The sequence below is a fragment of the Dromiciops gliroides genome, chromosome 4 (assembly GCF_019393635.1).
Source record: "Dromiciops gliroides isolate mDroGli1 chromosome 4, mDroGli1.pri, whole genome shotgun sequence".
In the NCBI taxonomy this organism is placed as follows: domain Eukaryota; kingdom Metazoa; phylum Chordata; class Mammalia; order Microbiotheria; family Microbiotheriidae; genus Dromiciops; species Dromiciops gliroides.
The window spans coordinates 370888939-370910631 of record NC_057864.1 but is presented as its reverse complement, the minus strand read 5'-3'; the positions used below and the strand labels follow the sequence as shown (position 1 = coordinate 370910631).

At 38.2% G+C, this 21693-nt stretch overlaps 1 protein-coding gene across 1 annotated transcript in view; it reads left to right on the top strand.

Annotated features, from left to right (window-relative positions):
• SGK1 (serum/glucocorticoid regulated kinase 1) overlaps positions 1–21693 on the top strand; it is a 165718-nt gene that overhangs the window by 43248 nt on the left and 100777 nt on the right. The window contains exon 2 of the mRNA XM_044004212.1: positions 15811–16020. Coding sequence (XP_043860147.1) covers positions 15811–16020 — 210 coding nt within the window. The remainder of the gene's footprint in view (positions 1–15810; positions 16021–21693) is intronic.

The following is a 21693-nucleotide window of genomic DNA, read 5'->3' as shown; positions in this document are numbered from 1 at the left end:
TGTTCCTCTGACAAATGGAATCCTTTGTAAAAATTCCCCTACAATGGAGCAAAACAAATTAGAAAGCAGAAACATCAGGGAGTAGCAATGAACCCCCAATCCAGAGTGTAATCATCTTCCTTTTCATTGACAGTTTTCAATTGAATTAGCTCATTGTACCGGGTGTGAACAATGAGCCCTTCATTCAGTCTTTATAATTGTTATCTAAATGGATTTTTCTAACAGTTGTCCTTAAGATCATGAGATTGTTCCAAGATCCTCTTGCCATTTGATTTACTTAATGGGGAAAATGCCAAACTAAGGTGATTTATGCTTAGGATACCAAGAAAGAGTGTATAGGGCAGACAGTAGAAGAAAAGAGCATTTGATTTTATCAGGAGACCTGTCTGAACAAAGTCAGTTATATCAGTTGAAGTAAATTCCATCCTTATGATAGGAACATTTTTACAGAAAATGGGGGTAATGTACTTATGTGAACCAAATAATTCATGTCAGCCAAATACTATAAAAATTCATGAGATGACCAACTGCAGAAAGAGATAGATAGAAAATACCTTGAAAGAAGGCCAAACATTGTCCATTTCCTCAATCAACAAAGCAAGTAGGTTTTGTGAATTTTCTCTTAAAAAAAAAAATTCACCTAACTTTTAAAGGCATTAATCACATCTATGGGTATGTGGCTCCATTATAGGCATATATAGACTATTATCTTCCTGAGTTCAAATCTGGCGTCGGATACTTACTAGCTGTATGACCCTGGTCAAATTTCCTCAGTTTCCTCATCTATAAAAAAGTTCTGGAGAAGGAAACGACAAATCACTCTAGTGTCTTTGCCAAGAAAACCCCAAATGGGGTCATGATGAGTAGGATGTAACTGAAAAACAACATAGTCTTATTCACAGTCTTATTCTCTTTCATCAGTGTAAACGGTTTCCTGAATACTTTCTAGTGTCTGTATTATTGTACATAATAATTATAGAAATAATAATGAAATAGTAACAATAACATTATTACATGTTAATAAAATGAGGCTTCAAGGCTTTAAAGCCTTTAGATTTATTCTCCCATTTGATCCAAATAATGCTTTGAGGTAGATGCTATTATTATCCCTATTTTACCAATGGGGAAACTGAGTCACAAAAGTTACTAACTTTCCCAAAGATAAGCAGATAGAAAGAATCTGAGGCGGTATTCTACCCCAAGTTGTCCTTATTCATAGTTCATGACTCTTCAGTACATCAGGCTACATCCCCTTTGTTATTGAACAAATGATATCTAAGTCATGTCACCCAGCAAGGAGAGTAGTATTAAAGTTGTATCTCTTTCCCCAAGAAATAGAGTAACTCATATGGGGCTGAGAATGAACAGGAATGTATCTGATTATCCCTATTTTCATTGGACAGTGTGACCTCTTCCAGAATCATATGGAGCTAGTATGGTAAATTGATCCTCCACTCTCTCTTTGTTGTTGTTCACTTGTTTCAGTCATGTCCAACTCTTGGTGATCCCATTAGGAGCTTTCTTGGCAAAGAAACTGGAGTGTTATGCCATTACCTTCTCTAGCACATTTTACAGAGGAGAAAACTGAAACAAACAGGGTTAAGTGACTTGCCTGGAGTCACACAATTAGCTAGTAAATGTCTCAGGCCAGATTTGTATTCTGGAAGATGAGTATTTCTTACTCTAGGCCCTTGCTCTATCCATTGCACCATCTAGATGCCCTTACTCTCTCTTATGTTTCTTTAAATAAGCTATCAAATACTTCCTGACTCCCTGACTAGGCCTTTGTTCCAGAACTGGCCTTAGACGTGACCCTTAACAGAAAGCTTCACATCTTGACTCCAAAGAGACAAGGAAGAGGAGAGATTCCTATTGGGGCATGCCTGTCGTACACACACTGGAAACACTTCATTATTGAGAGAGGCCACATTGCCCAGGAATAAATGGAACAACCAGAGATGTTGCTTGTAAATCTATGTCATTCTAGGAGGCACAATGGGTAGAATACTGGGCCTGGAGTCAGGAATACTCATCTTCACAAGTTCAAATCTGGCCTCAGATACTCACTAGCTGTGTGACCCTAAGCAAGTCACTTACTCCTATTTACCTCAGTTTCTTCATTTGTAAAATGAGCTGGAAAAGGAAATAGCAAACCTCTCCAGTATATTTCCCAAGAAAACATCAAATGAATTAACCAAGAGTAGGACACCACTGAAAAACAACTGAATTAAATTACTTGCTTTCTTTGGAGAAGTTTTTTTTTCCCCCTTAAATATATTGATTTGTCATCCAGTAAGCACCTGAGATCTACAAGTTAATCAAGAATGATTGTTATGATAGAGAATCAACCAAAATATATGCTGACCAGGGCAGCTAGGTGGTGCAGTAGATAGAGAACTGGCCCTGGATTCAGGAGGACTTGAGTTCAAATTTGACCTCAGAAACATGACACTTAACTAGCTGTGTGACCCTGGGCAAGTCACTTAACCCTCATTGCCCTGCCCCCCCCCATATATATATATGCTGACCTCCTATAATATGTACAAAACACTATGCTAGGCTCTTTGGAGGGCAAAAAGAATCCAGAGATGTTCTCATTGCCCTCTGGAAATGTATAGGCTAGGTAGAGATTCAAGATATAGAGACATGGAAAAAGATAACAATGAAAGGCAGTGTGAAATCCTGTGAATCTCAGTGCTTTTAATGATAATTTCATATAGACAATATGGGCTATATGAATTTGGAGAGGGCAATAGAGAGGAAATCAAATGGATTTCCACTAGAAGAAGAGGAAAAATAAAGAGGGGTGTGTGTGTGTGTGTGTGTGTGTGTGTGTGTGTGTGTGTGTGTGTGTGTAGGGCATGTGGGGTATGGAGTTAATGCTCAAGATAAATAGGGAGATAGTAAGGGAATCCCTTGATAAATTCTAGTTACTAGGTCCAACTTGGGAAACTGAAATGGATATGACTAATGAGCATTAGTAGTTAGGGGCCTTTGAAACCTCATCAAGTATGCGGAAATAAGCCAGGATTAGAAAAGAGGAAAAAATCTCAGGCTTAAAAAAAAAAAGAGCAACAAAATGGAATCTGACAATTGGGCCAGTGCCCACATTTTGATTACTAGTAAAATTCCATATGATATTACTAAAGAGAGAGTGAGTGAAGATCTAGAAAAGGAAGGCATGATCACAAAGTGTCAGCATTCTTTCAACAAAAACAGGTCATTCCAGACTACCCTTGTGTTTCCTTTTTTGTTTTCTTCTACAGAGTTGCAGGACTAGTAGATCAAGAAGTTAGTTTATCTCTTCATATAGTTTATCTAGATTTTAGGAGAGCTTTAGATAAAATCTCTCACATTCCTCTTATAGATGAGATGGAGAAATATGGCCTATGCTGTTGTACAATTAGATGGATTCTAAATCAATTTAATGACTAGACCCAAAGAACAGTCATTAATTGTTCCATATCAACATGGAAAATGTTCTTTTGCAGAGTGCCCTAAGAATTTGTGTTTGATTCTGTCCTTCGTTTTTTTTAAAGCAATCACTTGGATAAAGACATAAATGGCATAGTTATTAAATTTTCAGATGCCACAAAGCTGAAAGGGATGCCTAACACAGTGAAAAAGACTCAAGATCTCAAAAGACCTTGACAGATTAGACATTTGGGCTAAATCTAATAAAATAATCTTGACTGGAGATAAATCCAACATCCCAAAGTTAGGTTTAAAAAAATCTATTTCACAGGTATAAATTGAGGAGGGTATGATTAGACAGGAGTTCTTCTAAAAGAAGGCCTGGAGAGTAAGATAGTCCCAAAAGGCACCACCATCCTCAAAGTCATCCAGTTTGGAAACCCAGATTTCATTCTTGACTCTTTCAATCAGTTCTACCAAGTTGTCTACTTTTGTAACTTCTGTTGAGTACTTCCCTTTCTGTCCTCTAACACTGCTGCTGGTACAGAGTAAGAGTCGATAAACATTTATTAAACACCTACTAAGTGTCAAGCAATGTGCTAAGCACTTGAGATACCAAAAAAAAAAAAAAAGATAGTCCTTCCACTCAAGAAGCTCACAATCTCTAATAGGTGATGACATCACCCAAAAAGAAGCTAAAAGGGGTGGGGGGTGGGGGGTGGGAGCAGTATTTGGTGCTTAGAGTATGAAGAAGTCCTACAGCCAGAGTGGGAAATGAGGTGATTGCCCTTGGTACACTCATCAAATGGTGGAGGATCTGAGAGAATCTCTCAGATGTTCATCCCCTTTAATAAGAGGGAGGGAGGGGCACCAGAGGCAGAGGATATGAGTTTCAGAGTTGATGCAGAGTAGTTGTAGGGTAAAAGACATAATCTGTCATGGGGTGTTAAGTTTGATATGCCTTATCAGGTTAACCCCTTGGGCAGCTGAGTGGTATAGTAGATAGTGCCAGAACTGAAGACAAGAAGAATAATTTTTCTGAGTTCAAATCCAGCCTCAGACACTAGCTATGTGACCCTGGGCAAGTCACTGGACCCTGTTTACCTCAGTTTCCTCATCTGGAGAAGAAAATGGCAAATCATTCCAGTATCTTTCCCAAGAAAACCCCAAATGGGGTTACAAAGATTCAGACATAACTGAAATGACTGAACAACATGGGGTTATCCAGTTCTAAATTACCAATAGGCATTTGATGATGTAGCACTGGACCTCAGAAAAGAGACCAGATCTTGATATATGGAACTTGGAGGCATATGCATAGAGATGATTGAACTCATGGGAATTGATAAAATCACTGAGGGATAAAGTGTGTGTGTGTGTGTGTGTGTGTGTGTGTGTGTGTGTGTATGTATTACACTCAAAGTGTGAAACATGGATAATGGATAATGATCCAACAAAGGAAACTGAGAAAAATTAGCCAGATGGAAAGGAGAAGCAGTAGAGTGTCATAAAAACCAAGAGAAAAAAAGTATTCAGGAGGAAAATTGACAAGTGTCATATACTACAGAGAGGTTTTTAAAAAAATGAGCATTGATAAAAGGCCACTGGATTTAGAAATTAACTAGAGAAAACAATTTCACTTAATTAGTGAGGTTACAAAAAAACAACCACCAGATTGCAAGAGGACAGGAGAGGAAGTGTAGATGAGGAATGTAGACTGCTTTTAGTCCCTAAAAGTTTAGCCAACAAAAGGAGTAGAGATATAGAATAAGTTGAGAGGATGATAAGGTTAAATGACTCTCAGTGAGTGAGTGAGTGAGTGAGTGAGTGAGTGAGTGAGTGAGTGAGTGAGTGAGTGAGTGAGTGAGAGACAGAAAGAGAGACACATACACAGAGAGAGAAAGGATAGGGAAGAATTGGTTATATTTATAGACATCAGGGAAGGAGGCACTAGATTAAGATTGAAAATTAGAAAGCATTGACAATTACAAGATTAGGGGTGGGGGCTAATTGATTATGAGGGCAGTTTGTTGGAAGATGGATTCAGGGACTTAACAAGAGGGGTTGACCTTGAGAATTCCAGTCAAATTAACAATTACAATCAAATCAACAACCTTATATTCAGCACCTATTATGCTATCATGTGTTAGGCATTATGCTAAGCACTGAGGATACAAGAAAGCTCTCAAGTAGTTCACTAATAAGAGAGATGATGTGCAAACAATTATGTGCAACCAAAACAGATGCAAAGTAAGTTGGATATAATCTTAGAAGGAAGGCATGGTGAGGAGTATGGCCACCTCTTGGTCAGAGGCTTGAGACTAGCAAAGGAAAAGAGAACTGGATCAGGGAAATGATGTCCAGGGGGTTTCAGATGTATTAGCAAGAGAGAAGAGGAAGCTCATGGTAAATTACTTTTTTTTTTCTCAGTAAAGTATAAAGCAGAACTCTGAGAGAATAAGAGAAAGGATGTTGTGACAAGCTTTAGAAAGAGGAGAAGCTTTGGGAAAGCTTTTGTTCAGAATTTGATAGAACATAACTTAAAGAAGTATAAAAGGATTACCTTACTGAGGTGAGGGCCCAGTGGAGATTAATGTAAATGTGTAGAGGATCCACTGGACACAGCTGGGTGACTTCTAATAGTGCTATTCACCTGAATGTGATTAGGAATGGAGGAGGCAGACGGTAAGAGTCATCCCAGGGTATAGTGTGGCAAGATAGAGAATAATGTAAGACTAAACTGATGAACTACAGGGTCAAGATTGGGATGGTTGCCTGATAGTTATAAGAATCAATGCAAATGGGGCAGCTAGGTTGGCGCAGTGGATAGAGCACTGGCCCTGAAGTCAGGAGGAGCCGAGTTCAGATTTGGCCTCAGACACTTAACACTTGCTAGCTGTGTGACCCTGGGCAAGTCACTTAACCCCAATTGCCTCACCAAAAAAAAAAAAAAATCAATGCAAATGAAATAATTTGTACATAAAGGGTTTTGTAGTCCTTAAATTCTGCGTTTTCATGAATTATCTTTATCAGACTGATTCTCTTCTATGCTAATAGATTAAATATTTTGACTGAATGGTCCATTTAATTTGGTCAGACATCCAGTCTGACTGTTGTTCACTGACCTACCCTGTTGTCTGGGCATCATATAACCACAGAATCCTCTATTAAAAAGAAAGCCATAGATTGGGTAGGATGCTGACAGTCATAAACACTAGCAGACTGGATGAATGAGGTTACTGTGCATACACAGAAAATGAGGCTTGTATAGCGTTGTGTAGGATGGGCTTACGAGTTAGTGAATGAGTAACCAAGGAGGGAACATTGCAATGAGCTAATTAATATTGTTATCAGCCAAACCACTTTAAATGAAAAGTAATACCCATTTCCTTCTTTGTAATAGGCCAAGCCACAAGTGGAAAAACCCTGGAAGTTGGGAAACTTCATTAATCAAATCTGGCAATTTTTCCATTCTGATGAATTGTTGAGGCTAGATATCATATGTGTGTGTATTTAAATAAGGGGAAAAAACCCAAAGCTAGTACACCAGACTTAACAAAGAGAAAATCATGTTTTATAGTGGAGAACTAGAAGCTTACTGAGGGAGTGTGGAGTCATGGGTAGAATTCATGGGCTTGGAATCGCCTGTCTACCATGAGGTTAGATGGATTCAGATCAGTTTGAAGGAGGCCCAAAGAGTGGAATACTCATGGCCATTTGATATTTTAGGTCATGATTGTGCCTCTGTGTGCAGTAAGTATTAGAGTGCTATACTTGGAGTCAGCAACACCTGACTTGCAACATGGCTTCAGACTTTTTCTAGCTGGGAGACCCTGGGGAAGACACTTCCCCTGTCAGCTACATTTTCTTCATCTGTAAAATGGGGCTAATAATAGCACTTGCTTCAGCAGGGTCAAGAGATATATAAAGTGCTTTTCAGATCTTAAAACACTATCCTGATTATTATTACTCTTATTCATCTTTAAAAAGAAGAGGTTGGGGGCAGCTAGGTGGTGCAGAGGATAGAGCATTGGCCCTGGAGTCAGGGGGACCTGAGTTCAAATCCCACCTCAGACACTTGACACTTACTAGCTGTGTGACCCCGGGCAAGTCATTTAACCCTAATTGCCTCACCAAAAAAAAAAAAAAGAAGGAGAAGAAGAGAAGAAGAAGAAGAGAAGAAGAAGAAGAGAAGAAGAAGAACTACTAGATGCCTTCTGAGGACCCTTCCAGCTTCAGCTTTATGATTCCATGAGTAATAGCATACTTAATCAAATTGGCTAATGAAACAAAGCTTGCAGGTAGAAGGAAGAGATGAAAAGGTCCTGAAAGGGGACAGAAAAAGGAGATAAATCTACTATGATGAGATTCATTGTCAGAGTGGAGAGGCAGTGTGAGAAATGGCTTTAAAGCTTAGGAAGACGTGGGTTCAAATATCCCCTATAACGAACGTCAGGGCAGCTAGATGGCATAATGGATGGAGTGCTGGGCCTACTTCAAATTTGGTTTCAGACACTTACTAGCTGTGTGACCCTGAGCAAGTCCCTTCACCCTATTTGCCTCTGTTTCTTCATCTGTAAAATGAGTTGGAGAAGGAAATGGCAAAATGACTTCAGTATCTTTGCTGAGAAAACCCCAAATGAGACCACAAAGAGTTTAGACAGGACTGAAATGACTGAACAAAAATACTAAACATTGGCATTGTAACCTTGGGCAAGTCACAACCTCTCAGTACTGTGGGTAACAAATTGCAGAGGAGGTGCTGACCTTGTAAATGGAGTTTCCTCACCTGGGAATCCCCTAGGCTAATGAAATCACAGTTCTCTAACACTAAGATGAACATAAACACTAACACTAATCTAAAAGCTGGATGGATTGTTTCAGAAGGTAAAAGTTTTCCACCTTAATAAAGGCCCTCAAGTGAAGGTGGGCTGATTACTTGTTGGAAGCATTTTAAAGTGGGACCTTGTATGTGTTGGAGCAGATGGCCTGCCGGCTCTTCCAGCTCAAATATTCTGAGTCAGGAAGATCTACCCTACCTCTGATACTTAACTAGCTGTTGTGGCCCCTGGCCCAATCACTTAACATTTATGTGTCTCAGTCACCTTCCTGGAAATTATTTACCAAATCTCATGCATTCCCAAACCAAGAGAACCCCAAGCTGTGAAAATCATGTTGAAATCACATTCAAACTTGCCCCCACCCTCCGCAAGCCTATAAAGGTGTAGTTGAACTAAAGCTACCCATCATGCTAGCTAATTTTTCTTAGGGCCAACTTATCATACTGTGGTTTAGAGAATAGGCTTACTTAAACCTCAAGATAGGAATCTTTTGAAAAGCACCCTATAAAGATCAGCTATTCTAAATACTCATAGGGGCAGTCATTTAAGCAGAAATTAAATAAGCACTGACTGGGATAGTGGATAGTGGATTCCTGCATGGGGTAAGAGGTTAAGCTAGAAGGTTTCTGAGCCTCCTTCCAACCCTGTGACTATAATTGTATGTCTCTCATCTCCTTTGTTTGGATCAAAAGAGCTAGCAAAGCACTTTGAAAACCTTAAAGCACCATATAGCTGCTAGCTGCTGTTATTGTTGTTATGTTTTCATACGTACGAGCATCATCCAAGAACACAAATGTTCTTATTTACCCTCTAGGAGTAGGGAAGAGGCCAGGGTTGGCACATGCAGTCACAATTTCAAGAGGAGCCAGCAAAGCAGCTGGTACCATATTCCAGGTACAAGCTTGCAGTTCCTCCACACAGGTCTCTCTGGCTAAGCACTTCTGTCTTTAAAGTGAACATATGGTCAATTGACATGCAAAGATCCAGAGGAAGTCTGCATTTTTACCCCCTGTGCAGTTTTAGAGAACACTTTTCTAAAAAACCCAAGGCTAGAGGAGAGATCAGAGATTGATTCACTGTCTAACAGGATTGATGAATAACACATCATAAACCACATCATTAATCAGAAATGGGGAAGGATACTAAGCCAAAGTTATTGCGTCATGGAGTAAAAAGGATAAAATTAATATGAATGTGAGGATTTGGGCCAAAAGAGAGAGTATTTCAAGATGACTAAGCTGAAATAAAGGGAATGGGGAACATGACTATTACAAACAGATCTAGTGACTACACAACACCAGTCTTCTTTGGAGAACCAAGTTCTTTGATATTTCAGAATTCTCCTTGAAGAAACCTTGTTAGGTAGAAAGACAGCAACTATTGCTGTCTTCATTTTGAAGAAGGTATAAAGTTATTAACTCCTTCTGTTCAAGGTCAAATATGGATAGAAACACTTTTTTCTTTGTAAGTCAAACATTTCTGCCCCTCTTGGAATGTATGAAGACTGCCTCTGCTCCTTAGCACACAATCTTACTTGGAAGACTATTGGCAAAATGTATGATTTTCCACAAATTTGATTGGAAAACAAAAAACTGTGATACACAAACCTCTCAAGAAGTATGATCAGGGAGGGGGGGGGGTGCAGCTAGGTGGCACAGTAGATAGAGCACTGGCCCTGGATTCAGGAGGACCCGAGTTCAAATCCGACCTCAGATGCATAACACTTACTAGCTGTATGACCCTGGGCAAGTCACTTAACCCTCGTTGCTCTGCAAAAAAGAAGAAGTATGAGCATTACACCTACATGATCATTTCATGAGGGGCCTGCAAATGATTCCTCCCCCCCCCACCCCTTGACCTCCCATTAGTGTGGGTATGATGAAGATGTTGTTATTTTGATTTCAAGTCCAAGTTTGAAAGGCTATTAGACAGCCATAAAATTTCAGAGGGGAAAAAAGCCAACTTTTTTGTTCCTAGTCTGAGAATTTGCCTACTCGGAGTGAATTATTCACTCTGTGTAGTGCCATCATGGGCAGAAAGGATGGAGTGAGAGCCCAAATGCAAGTCTTCACTTATTTACTCTAAGGCAAGAGATTACACACCAAGAAACAATGGTTCAATAATTATATTGCTGGACTTGGAGGAAAACAGTCCTAAGTCTGCTTCTAATTTGCCATTGCTGTTAGACAAGCCAACATCACCTTTCTGGGCTTTAATCTGTAAAATGAAGGGATTGAACTAAGTGATCATTGAGTATTCAATGCTGAAATTCTGTGAAAATCCCTATTGCTTAATGTTATAGAAGTTTGTACCTTAAATAGGCCTATTCTGTAATTCATTGACTCTACTCAAGTCAGTTGTTTCTATCCCCCTCTCAAATGTGTTAGATGATTTAATATTTTTAACTGAACCTCTTTGCATAAAATCTAATGAGGTTATGGTTTCCTAAGTGACTTTTGCTGCTACTACATCCACTCTCAGCCAGGTGAGTAAGTAGAAGGAATGATATGAAAACTAGTGGGGTGAAAGAAATCATGGAATTTTTGTGTCCCTTGGCAGGGAGTTAGGATAGGGGGATATAACTATTTTGCCTCTAATTTTCTCATCTTTTTTTTGTGAGGAAGTTGGGGTTAAGTGACTTGCCCAGGGTCACACAGCTAGTAAGTGTCAAGTGTCTGAGGCTGGATTTGGACTCAGGTCCTTCTGAATCCAGGACTGATGCTCTATGCACTGTGGCATCTAGCTGCCCCGCCTCTAATTTTCTGTGCTTTTACCCAAATCATTTTGCCTGTTCATACTAATCATAACCTCTATGAAAGGTCAAATTCAGCAATCTGATCATTCCATCATAAACTAAAGTTGTGAAATAAAGCAGAAAATTCAGTCAGTATAAAAATAATAATAATAATTTTTACTTGTCAACATACCAAAATTTGAAATCGGGTCAGACTATGCAACTACAAATTCACTTGAATACAAATCTATTTAAAATCAGATTCTTAACAAGCCTAGATTCAAACCTCCTTGGCAAAATATATGTATTGAAAGTCAGCCAGAGTAAAAAGATTAATTTCATAATATAAGGCTGGAAACTAAATAGAAACAACTACCAAACTTGAAGCCAAAACCCCACTGAATAAGGAGAACAGTGAAAAACAGATTTTCTGCCTCTAATGTAATTTAAGAAAATTTTTTTCCAAGTCTGATCAAAAACATTTGCTGCTAACATCAGGAAAACTGATTGCCCAGAATTCTATCCTTTGAGTACTTAATTCAGAAAGCCACTGACAAAGTACAGGAATACTATGTATGCATAGATTTGCTTATGAGCAAATTCAATATTTAAGGCAGATACATTAGAGTAAAATATAAACTATCAGTGATTTCATGACTTAGCAGACAATTCCTGGAGAAGTTTCTAGAGGTTAAGTGACTTGCCCCGGGTCACACAGCTTGGGCCAAAGGGGTTATCATAGGAAAACAGATTTAAAGGCAGAAGGGGCCTTGAAGGGCATTTAATCCAACCTTGGCTCCTAGCCAAGCATGTGCTGGCAAATGTTTAACAACTAGGGAGACACAGTTGAGGGCAATGTATGCAGGACAAACTTAGTATGTATTATTAACATTTTCTCCATCACTCTCTTAAGTTTAGACAATCCACAAAACAGTGAATCAAGCCCTGATTTGTAGCCTTTGCCAATTTCTGTGCCTCCCATTAGCCAGTTCAAAATGGTTCTAGCACAGTCCTCTATCCTCCTGGCCAAATTACCTCTAGCAAAAGAAAATAGGATGTTTTCAACTTTCCTCTGAAAAAAAGACATTAGAGGCAAGAAGCAAAAGTCATGAAGAACCATGACACCCAAGAAAGAAATATGTTTTTCTTATTTCCTACAAGATCTTTGGGGAAAAAAATGTTGATTATCTTTTACTTTTACATCACTGTTTCCAAATATATTCTTGCTCCCTTCCCTCCCCAGAGAGTCATTCCTTGTAACAAAGAATAAAATTAGATGGGAGAAAAATAACAATTCTTCAAAAAATAACGGTCAACTGAGTCTGATGGTATATGCAATGTTCCCCACCATTGGCCACTCCCACCTCCCCCTCCAAAGAAGGAAGGAAAGTACATTTTCTCTTCTCTTTTGGGAAACAAACTTGATAATAACATTCAACAATTCATTTTAAGGGTTTTTGGGTTTTTTTGTCTCTTTGTTTTTCCCCTTCTATGTTGTGGTAGTTAGCGATTATAGCGATTGTAGTCTGGCCTTAATGATATTTCTGTCCTCTTTACTGTAGGACTATAATGTGGAAGGACTTTGAGGGAAATAGGAAACAATGTTAGTCCTGGTATCAAAGATCCTGGGTTCAGATTCTAGGTCTGCTATTTACTATCTGTGTGACATCGGGCAAATCTTTTCACTTCCTTCCACCTATCTGAACTGATCACACTAACTGTTAAATTCTGACTTTGCTATCTGAATGTTTTTGGAGAAGCCTTCATAAACTTAGAAAACTTTTCAGTTAAACACCCTTGAGAATGAGGTGTTAATCTAAACTTTCTATACAGATTAAGTCTATCAGTGGGAGGTTTAGAATAGTGAGAAAAACACTGGATTTGGGGGTCAAAAGACCTGGATTCTGGAATTGCCATCAGCTAGGGGTATGACCTTGAAAAAACCCCACTTAAACTGAGTCTGTTTCCTCATCTGTGATATAGGGTAATACAAATTAATATTAATAATATTAATTAAGGATACTCATGCTACCTACCTCACAGCACTGTTCAGATAATGAGCAACAGCATACAAAAGCACCTGGTGCTAGGTAGGAAAAGAGGAGAGTGAGGAGAAGGTGGTGATAGTGACAGTGGTGGAGGTAGTTTGAGGAGACTGAGGTCCTTGATCAGTCAACAAGTATCTCAGGCAAGATTTGAACCCAGGTCTTCCTGACTCCAAGTTGAATTCTCTGTTTACTCTCTGAGATAGGCATACCCCCCCCCCCCCAGGAAATATAAGAAGAGGGACAGGGAATATCTAGTAAATAACTTTATTATCTTATTGAAATGAATTAATCTCATTTTCATGTATATATTCAAGGTAAACTTGAAAGTTTGGGGGGGGGGATTTTTTTTCTCCCTTTCATATTGAAAATCCTGGGCAGGGTAAACTCTAAAAGATAATTCCTTTCATGTTGAATTCAGTATATGGAAAGATTTAGTGAAAGCTAAGGCATATAGGAACTGAAAGAGGTTGGGGAAGCCCTGTACCACACCTTGTGATCTCTCATTTAAATGACTAAAGCACCCAGCCTCAACTTCCTTATCTGTGCCACTTACCTCCTTGGGTTATTGTAAAGAATGTGTCACAAACGGTAAAGTTTGTAAGGAATCCATATGTCTCAGTGCATGAATCACAGAACAAAGTCAGGAAAACCTGGGTTTGAATTGTGCCTCAAGTACTAGCAGTGTGACCGCTCTGATTCTGTTTCCTCATCCATAAAAGAAGGCAATAACACCACTTGTCTCATGAGATTGTTGGATCAAATTGAATAATGGTTGTCAATTTATTTGTAAACTTTATAATTTGATGTGAATATAAGCTATTAAAGTGCTATATGAAGGTGAGTTATGGTCTATGAAATACTTTATAATAAAAATTATAATAACTAACATTTACATATTTATATAGATAACATTTATATGTTTATTATATCAGGCACTGTGCTAAATGCTTTACAATCACTATTTCATTTGATCCTCATGACAAACCTGAGATGTAGGTGCCCTTATTAACCCCGTTTTATAGATTAGGAAACTGGGACAAAGAGAGGTTAAGTGACTTGGCCTAGAGTTACTCAGCTAGTAAATGTCTGAGGCAGGATTTGACCTCAGGCCTTCCTGACTCCAGGCCCAGTACTCTGTCCTCTTAGTGTAAATTATTTTTGATTTTACAAAATTAGGACAGAAATATCAAAATTCACTTTGACCATTAATCTTGAAGCATTTCCTTTAAATTTTTTTTATTTTTTCCCAAGTACATATAAAGATAATTTTTAACATTCATCTTAAAAATTGGGGGTTCCAATTTTTTCCCCTCCCTCCCTTCTTCCCCTTCCCCTTTCCTAAGATAGTAAGAAGTTTTATATTGGTTATATGTGTACAGTCAGGTAAAACTATATTCATATTAGTTATATTGTGAAAAAAAGAAACAGACCAAAAGAAAAACAACCACAAAAGAAATTAGGAAGGAAAGAAGGGAGAGAGAGAGAGAGAGAGAGAGAGAATGAAAAATCATAGACTTCGATCTGCATTCAGACTCCATCAATCTTGAAACATTTCTGAGACTGACTGGGAAGATCCTAAGAACAACTTTGTCCTTTGTACTATTAATTGTCCTCAGAATTTACATTAACTCTATATGCAGGAAAAGGAAATGGTGGGACACTAAAATAAAGAAATGCATTTGAGAGCACTTCTTAGCCCAAAGTTGTTTCTATGGGAGTAACATTTGTTCAACAGAAAATGTTCTTTATGACATTTACTGATAACAATAGCTTAAAAAGTGGAGTTGGTGTTTTCCTGTCATGTCTTGAAGACAGCTTGGCCAAGTGGGAGTGTTAACTTGGAGTCAAGGAATATCTCGGTTCAAATTATACCTCTGACTCTTGCTAGCTGGGCTGTATTGGGCAACCTTAACTTGCTTTCTGACTTCTCTACTAAGTCATATCTTTTTTTAACTGTAAAATTTTGCTTTATTTAATAATGAATTATTGCTTTATTCCAGAAATTTTTTTCTCAGTAAATACTCCTTTATTTAAGGTTTTGAGTTCCAAATTTTATCCTTCCTTCCTTCCCTCTCCTCCTCCTACACTGAGGCAGTAAGCAATCAGATATAGGTTATACATGTGCAATTATGTAGAACATTTTTATATTAGTCTTTGAATAAAAGGAAAAAAATAAAAGAAAGCAAAAAATAGCATGCTTCAGTCTGTTCAATCAATATCAATTCTTTCTATGGAGATGCATAGTATGCTTCATCATTAGTGCTTTGAGATTGTATTGGATCATTGTATTGCTGAAAATAGTTGTCATTAACTGTTCTTCATCTAATAATTTTGTTGTCACTGTGCACAATGTTTTCTTGGTTCTGCTCACTTCGATGTATATCAGTTCATTCAGGTCTTTTCAGGCCTTTCTAAAATCATCCTGCTTGTCATTTCCTATAGCACAATAATATTCCATCACCATCATATATCACAGCTTGTTTAGCTATTTTCCAATTGTTGGGCATTCCTTTCATTTCCAATTCTTAGCCACCACAAAAAAGAGCTGCTATACTAAGTCATAACTGATAAAGTGGTTCCTTATTGACAGACTCTGACAAAATTATAGTTCCTTCATTTATTTTCCTACAGCCAGACTGATTTTCTGAAGTCATTTAAAGATAGTCATTAAAAGTTTTTAAAGTGACTTTTCCTTTCATTTAATATCGACTACCTGCACAGGATCCTTCAAGTTAGGCCACATAGATTTGACACTTTCTTTTACATTTTGTAGGTACGAAGATGGATTAAAAGCCCAATGGTCAGTGTGGAAAAGAGCGCCAACCTGAAGTATACAGGACCCTCAGTGATGCACAGACATCAGGGGGAGCCTGAATTTGAGCCTTCACTGTGTCAGACATGCCTGGGTGATCATACTTTCCGAAGAGAAATTCTCTCTCAAGAAAAGGAGTCCTGTTCCTGGGAAAGCCACACAAGTAGTGAAGTAAGTTACCAACTTCTCCAGTTCCATGCCCTTTGAAGGGATCTCAAGCCATTATTTTGTCTTTTCAAAGTCATTTTCACCATAATGGATTCTTTCACACAGGACAGGAGGGACAGGAGAAAGGTAGAAGTAGAAAGAAGCTGGATTGTAGTTGTAAGCCCTATATTCTCTCTACTAATTTACATTTTCATACTTTTTGGACCAAAATGCAGGCATTCAGCAAAATTTTCCCTGTAATTTTCTCACCCTTTTTCCTCTTTCACTCACTTTCCTAGCATAAGTTTATTTTGAAAACTTGTTTTGGGTTGTTTTAGTAGTATTAGTTAGGTGCATAAGCACAATTTAAAATCCTAGAAGCTTAGAAGTGGAGAGAGTTGGAGGAATTTTAAGGGTTATCTAGCCCAATCTGACAGATTTTATGACCTCTAGAGAATGGATTTACTTCATCTCAACTGTGTGTGATTTCTAGGAGAGCTGTTTTTCATGATAATGGATATAGAAAGCACAGATAATTACACTACCAAACAGGTTCCAAGATCTCACAAATATAGGTGATTTTTTTTTTCTCTTTGAGCTCAGTTTGACCCATATTTATTTCTAAAGTACCTATGAGAAATAAGACTTTACTAAATTATCTGGAAATTATTTTAGGTCCAAATGATTAATATTGCTATAGTAAGTGGTACTTTGGTATCATAATAAATTATTTTAAAAACAAATGAAATATTAAGATAAAAGGTATGGTGAAATTGACTAAATTTCAAGTGTTTTTCAAATATATTCTTCCAAGTTGATGCCTCATAAGGAGAAAAAACAATTGATGCTTGCTAGTCCTTGGCAATCTGTTTTCCAGAAAGAAAAAATAAAAATCAAAAACCTAATTTTAATTGTAACTGGCAGAAGGAAGAAGAGGAGGGTGAGAAAAGACTTATGTTGTCCATAACCTGTTCCTGTCTTTTATTGATTTATATATTAGCAGTATCCTTAAATCATTATACTTCCTAGAATCATCACATTATGGAATTTGAAGGGTCATCAGGGGTCATCTAGTCAAACCCTCAGACAAATCACAAATCTCATTTTACAACATCCTTGACAAATGGTCTTCTAACCTTTACTTAAACTTCTGGTTATTTGGGACTTACCACCCCTTAAGATAATCCATTTAAATTGGGAGATGGGGAGGAAATAATTTCAATCATTAGAAAATTATTCCTACATGGAGACAAAATTCAACTTTCTAATTTCCACTCATTGGTACTAGTTCTTCCTGGGAGGAAGTATTGACGTATAGGGTGTGGGGATGTAGGCAGAATAAGTCTAATCCCTTTGCTACAGATATTTGAAAATAGACATCACTAAATCTTCTCTTTTTCAGGTTAAATATTCCCATACCCTTTAATTTATTCTACTTTGGTATGGTCTTAGGTTCTTGGACCACCCTGGGAACCCCATTCCAGAAGTATTTAGGCTTGTCAGTGCCCATGTTACAATGAGAAATCCAGAACAAAACAATATTTTAAATGTAATCTAACCAAGGAGAGAGTACAGTGGCACCCTTTGCAGATACCATCAACTGATCAGTGTCATCTGTGATCATGCTTTTTTTAATGCTTTCCTTTTTTCTTTTTTAAATAGTATTTATTTTTTTCCAATTTCATGTAAAGACAATTTTTAAACACTCATCAAAAAAATTTTGAGTTCCAAATTTTCTTTCTCTCTCTGTCAACTCCCCCCTCCCTAAGACAGTAGGTAAGCAATTTGATATAGGTTATATATGTGCAATCATGTAATACATTTCCCTATTAGTCACATTGGCTGTTTTTGGCTGCCACTTTGCATTGCTGACCCCTAGTGAGACTACTGTCTGCTAAACCCCCTACATTTATTGTTCAAAACCCTTTATTCAACCCAATCTCTCTTATCTTGTATTTGTTCGGGTTTTTTTGTTTGTTTGTTTTTGGTGAGGCAATTGGGGTTAAGTGACTTGCCCAGGGTCACATAGCTAGTAAGTGTTAAGTGGCTGAGGCCAGATTTGAACTCAAGTCCTCCTGACTCCAGGGCCAGTGCTCTATCCACTGCGCTACCAAGCTGCCCCTCAGTTTTTATTTTTTTTTTTAAATCTAAGTGTAGGACTTTATATTTGTTTTCATCAAACTTCATCTTATTAGCTTTAGCCCACTCTTCCATATGACCTGTTAAGATAGTTTTTGGATTAGTTGTCCCTCTTAGCTTTGTGTCCTCCAAAAATCTGATAAGCAATACAATCTATACCTTTACCTAAGTCATTGATAATGGTGTTCAACAGAACAAAGTAGAAAAGTAAACCTTGGAGCTCTCCCTCAGATTCATTAATGATTCTACAAGTAAACAACTATGTGCCAAGCATTGTGTTAGGCACTTGGAATGCCAAGACAAGAAAGAGATGGTCTCTGTCCTAAAGAAGTTTACATTCTAATAGGGGGAACAAAAAAGTAATTAGAAAATACATGCAAAGCAAATACAAAGAATGAGGATAGGCTTGTGTAGGGAGGGTTGCTGGAGCTGACCTAGGAGAAAGCTAAGAATTCTGAGAGATTGAAGTGAAGAAAAAGTATATTCAGGACTTGGGAGACAAGCTATACAAAGGTATGGAGAAAGAGAGTTGGAATATTGTATGTGTTAAGGGCTAAAATTCTAGCTAAACTGTCTAAAATATTTAATGAGTGGTCGCCAATAAATTATAAGCTTTAGCAAGAGTTAGACTTTTAAGCGTTTATTAAGGAGAATAAGAATTTGGTAAAGAGAGAGGGAAAGGCCTAGATTCCTATCTATTAAAGGGAGAGGGCATTTCTAGCTCCGCTCTCCACCAGAGTCCAGAGGAAAGAGAGTGAGACTGAGCGCCAGTCTCTTCCTTCCTCCTCCCACTAGCCTGCGTCTCCTGGTCTTGCCCTCAAAGACCTTCGCTTCATGGGCGGAACTCTTCTACAGTAAGTCTCCAGCAGGTGGCGTTATTCCAATCATTACATATGGAACAGAGGGGCAAGGAGGCCTGTTTGACTGGGATATAGAATGCATGAAAGATAGTAATGTACAATAAGCCTGCAAACGTTGGCTAGAGTCAAATAGTGTTGTTAAGTCATTTTTCAGTCATATCTTACTCTTTGTGACCCCATTTGGGGTTTTCTTGGCAGAGATCCTAGAATGGTTTGTCATTTTCTTCTCCAGTTCATTTTACAGATGAAGAAACTGAGACAAACAGGGTTAAGTGACTTGCCCAGTGTCACTCAGCTAGGAAGTATTCAAGGTCAAATTTGAACTAAGGAACTCTTTGGAGTAAAATTAAACCAAGTAAAGTCAACAAGCATTTATTAGGTATGTACTATGTACTAGGTACTGTGCCAAAGAGAGGCAAAAAAAAAAATAGCCCTGCCCTCAGGGAGCTCACAATCTAATGCAGAGAGACAACATGCAAACAACTATGTACAAATAAGTTATATAAAGGATGAATTGGATATAATTTCAAAGAAAATACCCTAATATTAAGGGGCATGGGGAAAAAGTTCTTGAAGAAGGTAAACTTTAAATGATACTTGAAAGAATCCAAGGAATACGGGAGACATGGAAGAAAGTAATGTGAGTTTAGACTAGAAGAGGAGTGTGACATCATACTATGGAGGCCCTTAAATGTTGGGTACATCACTGGAAATATAGAGCCAAAAAAGTTTGGTTTTTAAAGCAGGGAAGGGGCATGGCCCATATTTTCCTTTGGAAAAAACCACCATTATTCTGGATGGTATATAAAAGATATAGTGGAGCAAGGAAAGAATAAAAGCAAGAAAACTTATTAGGAAGTTATGTTGGTCTAGCCAGCGGTCATACCAAGATGGCGGCAATGAGAACCAAGAGGCAATGAGAATGCAAGAGACTTTGCCAAAGTAGAATCAATAAAATTTGGTCACTGATTGTTAATGAGGAAGACAGGAGAATACAAGCTATCACCAAGGTTATAAACACAGAAGACTAGGTGAATGGTGACATCACAGACGAAATTAGGGAAGTGCAAAAGAGGAACATAATTAAGAGGAAATATAATTGACTGGGTTTTGGACACATTGCATGGGAAATCCAAGTGATGGTGATATCCTATAGACAGCTGGAGGTAGTGGTCTAAGGCTTCAATGAGGAATCAAGACTAAGAATATTTAAGCATCAGCAGTATAGAGGTCAGTTGGTCAAAAAATATTAAGCACCTACTATGTGTCAGCTACTGTGCCAAGTGCTGGGGATACATGTACCAAAACAAGGATAGGCTCTGTTCTCATTTACAATCCAATGGGGGAAGACAATGCACCAAAGGAAACTGGAAAAGAAGGGAGGGATGGGAAGGTGCACTGCTCGAGATAATATCGGAAAAAATATAAAGTAGTACAGTCAAGTTAGAAATGAAGAGATGGCTAGCCTAGGCACCCTCCTTCAATCCAGATTCTAGGAGCAGTTATCTACTCCTCCCTCTAATATGAGGGGCCCCAAAGCAGAGGGTACTGATTAAAAGTGAGTCCCAGGTCTAGGTGACCTTGCAGGATGATGAAATTTGGAGGGGGCATGGGGACAGATTGGGGAAAAGGTCCAAAGAAATGCAGCCAGGTGAGAAATGGAGGTTTGGTAGAGGGGGTAAGCGAAGCTCTAAGATTCCCAAAGAAGGGCAGCTAGATGGACCGGTGGATAGAGCACTGGCACTGGAGTCAGGAGTACCTGAATTCAAATCAGCCTCAGACAGGTCCTAGCTGTGTGACCCCTGGGCAAGTCACTTAACCTTGTTTGCCTCAGTTTCCTCATCTGTAAAATGAGCTGGAGAAGAAAATGGCAAACCACTTTAGTACCTTTTCAAAGAAAACCCTAAATGGGGTCACAAAGAGTTGGATATGACTGAAAATTACTAAACAACAATATTCTTAATAAATCCACACTGGCTTTTGGCGATCACTTTCTCCTCTTCAAAGGCTCACAAACTATGTCTTTTAATAATTTATTAGAAAATATTAAAAAAGAAAAAAGGAAAAGAAAATATTACCAAGGAATTAATGCCAACCAAGTTCACCAATCTAGAATGTAACAAATATTCACATTCTTCCCATTTTTAAAAATGGGGACAATATTTGCCAGCCTCTAGTTCTATGAAAGTTGTCTCATCCAGCACATTTCCTTAGAGATATGAGTTCCGCAATTGAAGCCTTGGATTTTTTAAAAATGTATTTAATATAGGCTAGATAACTTGAATTCACTGAGGAGAGTTTGAAGATCTGGGAAAGGTCTCCTGCAAAAGATAAGTTAAGTCTAAATTGAAGTGGTTGTGATGTACATGGAAAAAAAGTAGACAAATGAGAGAAAGATTATGCGGAAAAGAATTGGAAAAACTTGGCAACTGATTATATGTGTGATAAGGGAGAAATAAAGAGACAAAAGTAATTCCTAGATAATAAACCTGTGTGACTAGAAGAATGAAGGTACCTGTGACGGCAACAGAAAAGTTAAGAAGAGCAGTGGACTGGGGAAGAGGGGAGGTGGGGAGGGAGAAGGAATGAGTTTTGGAAATGGTGTGTTTGAGATGCCTGAAACATCTGGATAAAGATGTCCATCAGGCAGCTACAGATGTGTTAATGGATCTCATATGACAGAAGAAGACTGGTTATG